Source organism: Delphinus delphis, chromosome 4 (assembly GCF_949987515.2).
Source record: "Delphinus delphis chromosome 4, mDelDel1.2, whole genome shotgun sequence".
Taxonomy (NCBI): domain Eukaryota; kingdom Metazoa; phylum Chordata; class Mammalia; order Artiodactyla; family Delphinidae; genus Delphinus; species Delphinus delphis.
The window spans coordinates 81,641,203-81,648,763 of NC_082686.1; the positions used below are offsets into that span (position 1 = coordinate 81,641,203).

The 7,561-nt window shown below is 47.1% G+C and overlaps 1 protein-coding gene across 1 annotated transcript in view; it reads left to right on the forward strand.

The window, feature by feature from the left end:
* Nucleotides 1–7,561, forward strand: part of IGF2BP2 (insulin like growth factor 2 mRNA binding protein 2) — a 48,670-nt gene extending 41,109 nt beyond the window's left edge. Inside the window, exons 13-15 of the mRNA XM_060010993.1 lie at nt 3,402–3,533; nt 3,901–4,014; nt 5,351–7,561. Of these exons, the coding sequence (XP_059866976.1) occupies nt 3,402–3,533; nt 3,901–4,014; nt 5,351–5,443 (339 nt within the window). The 3' untranslated portion in view covers nt 5,444–7,561. The remainder of the gene's footprint in view (nt 1–3,401; nt 3,534–3,900; nt 4,015–5,350) is intronic.

Genomic DNA, 7,561 nt, shown 5'->3' on the forward strand with positions numbered 1-7,561 from the left:
TAGGTCTTTTTTCTTCCCTTCCTCTTTTTTTTCTTGTGATTTGATGACTATCTTAATGTTGTGTTTGGAATTGCTCTTTTGTGTGTGTGTGCTCCTGTTGTAGATTTTTGGTTTGTGGTTACCACAAGGTTTTGATATAGCAGTCTGTGTGTGTGTGTGTGTGTATATGATTGTTTTAAGTTGCTGGTCTCTTCATTTCAAATGCATTTCCAATATCCTGCATTTGTGCTCTCCTCAGGATTGCTGGTTTTGATATCACATTTGTGTGTGGATGATTTCCTACCTTTACTGTATGTTTGCCTTTTACCGGTGAGCTTTTCCATTCGTAATTTTCCTGTTTCTAGTTGTGGACTTTTCTTTTCCACCTAGAGAAGTTCCTTTAGCATTTGTTGTAAAGCTGGTTTGGTGGTGCTGAATTCTCTTAGCTTGTGCTTGTCTGTAAAGCTTTTGCTTTCTCTGTTGAATCTGAACAAGAGCCTTGGTGGGTAGAGTATTCTTGGTTGTAGTTTTTTCCCCTTTTATCACTTTAAATATATGGTGCCACTCCCTTCTGGCCTGCAGAGTTTCTGCTGAAAAATCAGCTGATAACCTTCTGGTGATTCCCTTGTATGTTATTTGTTGCTTTTCTCTTGTTGCTTTTAATATTTTCCCTTTGTTTTTAATTTTTGTCAGTTTGATTAATATGTCTCAGCATGTTCCTCCTTGGGTTTATCCTGTATGGGATTCTCTGTGCTTCCTGGACTTCAGTGAGTGTTTCCTTTCCCATGTTAGGGAAGTTTTTGGCTATTATCTTTTCAAATATTTTCTAGGGCCATTTCTCTCTTCTCCTTCTGGAACCCCTGTAATGCAAATGTTGGAGCATTTAATGTTGCCCCAGAGGTCTCTTAAATTGTCCTCATTTCTTTTCTTTTTTCTTTATTCTGTTCTGTGCCAGTGATTTCAACCAGTCTGTCTCCCAGCTCACTTATTTATTCTTCTGCCTCATCTGTTCTGCCTTTGATTCTTTCTAGTGTATTTTTCATTTCAGTTATTGTATTGTTCATCTGTTTGTTCTTTAAATCTTTTAGCTCTTTGTTAAATATTTCTTGTATCTTCTTGGTCTGTGCCTCCATTCTTTTTCCAAGATCTTGGGATTATCTTTACTATCATTATTCTGAATTCTTTTTTCAGGGGGATTGCCTATCTCTAATTCACTTAGTTGTTCTTCTGAGATTTTATCTTGTTCCTTTGTCTGGAACATATTTCTCTGCTGTCTCATTTTGTCTGACTTTCTGTGTTTGTGGTCTCCGTTCTGCAGGCTGCCAGATTGTAGTTCTTGCTTCTGGTGTCTGCCTTAACCCCTGGCTGAGGCTGGTCCAGGGGCTTGTGCAGGCTTCCTGGTGGGACGGACTTGTGCCTGCCCGTGGGAGGGTGGAGCTGGGTCTTGTCCCTCTGGTGGGCACAGCCGTGTCAAGGGGTGTGTCGAGAGGTGGCTGTGGGCTCAGGATGACTTTAGGCAGCTGTCAATGGGTGGGTCTGTATTCCCACCTTGTTGGTTGTTTGGCCTGAGGCCTGCAAGCACTGGAGCCTGCAGGCTGTTGGGTGGGGCCAGGTTTCAGTACCAAGATGACAACCTCAGGGAGGAGGCATACTCACGCTGAGAAGTATTCCGTGGGGCCCCCGCCACCAGTGTCCTTGCCACTGCAGTGGGCCACAGCCAACCCCTGCCTCCCCAGGAGACCCTCCAAGACCCACAGGTAGGTCTGGCCCAGGCTCCTATGGAGTCACTGCTTTGTCCTGGGTCCCAGTTCACATGAAACCTTGTGTGCACCCTCCAAGAATGGAGTCTCTGTTTCCTCTAGTCTTGCAGAGCTCTTGCACTCAAGCCCCACTGGCCTTCAAAGCCAAATGCTCTGGAGGCTCCTCCTCCAGATGCCAGACCCCCAGGCTGAGGAGCCTGGCATGGGGCTCAGAACTCTCACTCCTGTGGGAGAACCTCTACGATATAATTAGCTTCCAGTTTGTGGGTCACCCACCTGGTGCGTATGGGATTTGATTATATCGTGAAAGCACCCCTCCTGCCATCTCATTGTGGCTTCTTCTTTGTCTTTGGATGTAGAATATCTTTTTTGATAGGTTCCAGTTTTTTTTGTCAATGGTTGTTCAACAGTTAGTTGTGATTTTGGTGTTTTCGTGAGAGGTGGTGAGCTCAAGTCCTTCTATTCCACCATCTTGTCTCCCTTCCCCTGCATTGTTTTGTTATTGCCTTTTCACCCCTAGGAAAATTATAACTTGAGTTTTCTAAAAGTCAGAAACATTTATTTGTAAAAATATAATTTGTATTAAAAATATTTAAAATGTGAGAAAAAAATTAACACGTGTAAATGTTCAAGAACAATAATCCTTCAACTCATGAATGGATAAACAAAATGTGGTATATCCACATATTAGGATATCATTCAGCCATGGAAAGAGTGAGATTCTGATGCATGCTATATCATGGATGAACCTAGAAAACATTACACCAAGTGAAAGAAGGCAGACACAATTGACCACATAATATATATTTCGTTTATGTGAAACATCCAGAAAAAGCAAATCCAGAGACAGAAGGGTAGTTTAGTGGTTGCCAGGGACTAGCGGAAGGGAGGAATTGGGACTGTCTGCTAACAGGTATGGGGTTTTATTTGGGGGAATGGGATGAAAATGTTCTGGATAGCAGTGGTGGTTGCACAACCTAGTGAATATACTAAAAACCACTGGAGTGTACACTTTAAAGTGCTGAATTTTAAGTTACGTAAGCTATATCTCAGTTTTTTTACAAGTTCTTTTAGGGACTTCCCCGGCGATCCAGTTGTTAAGACTCTGCACTTCCACTGCAGGGGGCACGGGTTTGATCCCTGGTTGAGGAACTAAGATCCCACATGACATGCGGTGCAGCCAATAAATAAATAAATATATATATTTTTTAAGTTCTTTTAAAAAGAACAAAAAGCTTTTGGCTACACTGGCTCTGGAGTTAAACATCAAAGAGCAAATCCCATCAACACCACCCTTGCCTCCATCCTTTAATAACCGGAGGCCTGAACGTATCGTGGTGGGAGGAAGTTAAGAATTCCCTGAACAAATTCATTCAACCAAACATTTATAGTTGCTCAGGATACAGAAACAAGACATGTAGTTCCACCCTGACCCGATACACAGAAAGCTTCCTGTGCGATCCATGTGCAAACCTGAAGACGCGGGAGTGTCTGTGCATGTCTGCAAGGTACACTCCTTGGGTGTGGCAGGCATGCACCCACTGGGTCTGAGCGAGCTGAGCAGACCCCGGGGAGCATGGGGCTGGGGCTGTACCGTTGCCTGGACTCACTGGTTCCTGTAGCAGTGCTGCTAAAGCAGGCTGACGTGTCTTGCTCTCTCAGGCCCAGGGGCGGATCTTTGGGAAACTGAAAGAAGAAAACTTCTTTAACCCCAAAGAGGAGGTGAAGCTGGAAGCCCACATCCGAGTGCCCTCCTCTACAGCTGGCCGTGTGATCGGCAAGGGTGGCAAAACCGTAAGTGTGCTCTGAGCTGGCTTTGTCTCCTGGCCTGACTTCCCTCAGACCCCCACTGACTCTTCAAGGACAAAAATGTAATTAGCATCATCCAGAGCTGAGGGCCCCAAATCCACAGTGCTGAGCCAGACACCGAAAAACCAGGGTCCTGGGTCCAGGAACACTGCATCTAGGCTATGTGCTGGGAAATGAAGACAGGGAGGCTGCCTCCTGCCCTGTAAACCCACACACATAGCAGCAGGAAGACGATAAGGAGAAGAGTCCCGCCCAGAGTATACAGACATACCTTGCAGATATTCTGGGTTCCGGTTCCCGACCACTGCAGTGAAGCAAGTCACAGGAATTTTTTTGGTTTCTCCCTTCACAGGTGAATGAACTGCAGAACTTAACCAGTGCAGAAGTCATTGTGCCTCGTGACCAAACGCCAGATGAAAATGAGGAAGTGATTGTCCGAATTATCGGGCATTTCTTTGCCAGCCAGGTACCTGTGCTGTGAGGGTCCAGTCTCTCCTGCTAATCTCTTTGCAAGTCTTTAAGTTCTTGGTGACCTGTCCGGTGGCCCCAGGCCGTGCACACACACCCCCACCCTGACCCCCATGCACAGATGGAACAGGACAGGGGCAACTGTTCCTTGGCTCACCACTGCTCTCCCAGGCCTGCTGGAGGAGCCTGAGGAAGGGTATAGAGCTTTGGAGTCAAGCCAGCACAGTTCAAGCCTCTGAAATGCTGAACTGCGGGCTCTCCTGTTCCCTCGTCCTCCCGCTCAGGCCTCAGTCACAGCCTTCCCCTGCTGGGAGCCATATATCAGGCAAGGGCCACCCTTGGGCCCTGAGGACCAGCCTAGGTGCCAGAATTCCACTATTATGGGTTAAACGCTCATGTCAGGAGACCCTTGTTTCTCTTTCCTCTCCTCTGCTTCACTGTGACAACCCCCATTAGGACTCAGGGCCCCACACAGCTGCTTCTCTTCCAGTCAGAAGGGCTAGTGACTCAGAATCACGTGACCTGGTTCTTTTTGATGCTTTTTTGTTGTTGGGGGAGGGGGTTGGGTTTGGGGATAGAGCAGTCCAGTCCCTGTCCCAAAGGAGCAGAGGCAGTCTAAGCCAACACTGCAGGTTTGTCTGAGCGTCAGCCTGCGCTCTCAGTGCCGTGCCTTTGCCAGGACCTGCCACGCTGCTGTGCCCTGCACCCTACCAGCACCCTTTGAGACCATGCCTGGGGCTCTCCCATCCCAGCTCTTCCAGTGTTCCGGGCGTGGGTCTCAATGTCTGGGCTCCTGTAGGCGTTCAGTCTGCAGGGTTCTCCCTGCAGTGGGAGCAGCAGGGTGGGTGAGGGGACAGGTTTGGGTTCATGTGTTTTCTCCACTTGTTCAGGGTAGAGTGTCTGGCCCGTTTCTCACTTTCTCCCCATCCCATTGACCGTCCATCTTCCCTTGCCATACACCACTGTCTCTGCAGTAACTCTAGGAAGGCAGGGAGGAGGCGAAGCGTTGGACGTTGGAGCATGTGTTAGCTGGGAGGGAGGATGCCGTCTGACCTCTACAGGTTCCCTAGTCACTAATGCCCTGGTTCTGCTTCCTGGGGTCCCACCCTCTTACCCTCCACCCAGCAGCCTCGGCAGGGTGGGGGGTGGGGAACTCTGCCACTTTACTTCCAGGCAGAAAAGGCCTGGAGTCAGGGCCTCAGTCGGTAGATGACACTTTTCTGAGTTTACCGCCTCCTTCCCCCAAGTCCCAGCCCTGCTTCCCCACACCCCACTGCTTGTCCTCAGAACTGGGTTCCTTTTCTCCCCTGTCCCCCTCCTCTCCCTTGCTGCAGACTGCACAGCGCAAGATCAGGGAAATTGTACAACAGGTGAAGCAGCAGGAGCAGAAATATCCTCAGGGAGTTGCCTCACAACGCAGCAAGTGAGGCTCCCACAGGCACCAGCAAACAACGGATGAATGTAGCCCTTCCAACACCTGACAGAATGAGACCAAACACAGCCAGCCAGATCGGGAGCAAACCAAAGACCATCCTGAGGAATGAGAAGTCTGCGGAGGCGCCAGGGGCTCTGCAGAGGCCCTGAGAATCCGGGGGGCCAGGGAGGAGGCGGGAGGGCAGCCGTGCCGGGGCCCGGCCTCCCAGCTCCCCCAGGGCCTCTGCAGGCTTCCCAGCCATCCACTTCACCATCCACTCGGGTCTCTCCTAACCCCACCACGCTATCCCTTCTAGTTGAACTAACATAGGTGAATGCGTTCAAATCAAAGCAAAATTCACACCCTTTTCTTTTTGCGGAAAATTGTCTCTGTACATGTATGTACATATTAGAAGGGAAAGATGTTAAGATATGTGGCCTGTGTTACACAGGGTGCCTGCGGCGTTAATATATTTTAGAAATAATATATCAGATAACTCAACTAACTCCAATTTTTAATCAGTTATTCTTTTTTCTTTTTAAAGAGAAAGCAGGCTTTTCTAGACTTTAAAGAATAAAGTCGTGCTTTGGGAGTTCTAACGGTTTAGTAAGGAGCTTCAAGGCCACCCACACAAAATTCACCCGGAGGGAAATCTCGTCGAAAGGACACTCACAGCAGTTCTGGATCACCTGTGTATGTCAACAGAAGGGATACCGTCTCTCTGAAGAGGAAACTCTGTCTCTCTTCATCCCTGTCTAGCTCACACACCCATTTCTCTTTGCTTCACAGGTTTTAAACTGGTTTTTGCATACTGCTATATAATTCTCTGTCTCTCTCTGTTTATCTCTCCCCTACCCCCTCTCTCCCTCCCCATCCTCTCCATCCCCATTCTTGTTAATTCCCTCATCCCTCTGTCTCAATTCCCATATCTACGCACCCCCCAGGCAAAGCAGTGCTCTGAGTATCACATCACACAAAGGAACAAAAGCGAAACACACAAACCAGCCTCAACTTACACTTGGTTACTCAAAAGAACAAGAGTCAATGGTACTTGTCCTAGCATTTTGGAAGAGGAAAAACAGTAACCCATCAAACCAACCAACCAAACAAAGAAAAATTCCACAAAGAAAGAATGTATTTTGTCTTTTTACATTTTGGTGTATAAGCCATCAATATTCAGCAAAATTATTTCTTTCTTTTAAAAAAAATATGGAGGAACATAGCAATTTACACGAGGTCGTTGGCCCAGGGCGTTAAATTTACAGATTTTTTTAACGAGAAAAACACACAGAAAAAAGCTACCTCAGGTGTTTTTTACCTCAGCACCTTGCTCTTGTGTTTCCCTTAGAGATTTTGTAAAACTGATAGTTGGAGCATTTTTTTATTTTTTTAATAAAAATGAGTTGGAAAAAAATAAGATATCAGCTGCCAGCCTGGAGAAGGTAACAGTCCAAGTGTGCAACAGCCGTTCTGAATTGTCTTCCGCTAGCCAAGAACCTATATGGCCTTCTTTTGGACAAACCTTGAAAATGTTTATTTAAAAAAAAAAAGTGACAAAGAAAAACAGAGAGAGAATATTGGAGATGTCCTGAATTTCAATAGGGTACGCGCCATTAGGGCTTTTTGCGCTAAAGGATGAACATGTACTGGTTTATGTGAACAAGCCATTTTACCACCAGACTGCAATGCCAGTTTCCTCTACTGCAAACAGTGTTCTGTGACAAAAACAAAAACAAACAAAAAGAAATATATCCAGCTAACAAGATCCTGGTGTCTTGGTCTCTTATTTTACTAAGTATCACCCATCCCAAAGTGTCAGCTGAATTCCACCTCTGAGGGGACTTCAGGGAAATGGGCGGCATATACCGTCAGGTCTGGGAAGCTACACTGAGGAGGCTGGCTTCTCCAGGCAGGTCTTTGGGAGAGAAGCTAAACTAGGTCAGTGGTGCTCAGACAGTGCTCCTCAGACCAGCAGCACCAGTATCACCTGGGAACGTGTTAGATATGCAGGTTCTCAGGGTCCACCTTGGGACAGAAATTCTAAGGGTGGAGGGTGGGCCCTGAGCAGTCTCCGTCAGTGAGCCCTCTGGGTGATTCCGATGTACACTGAGGTTTGAGAACCACAGAACTA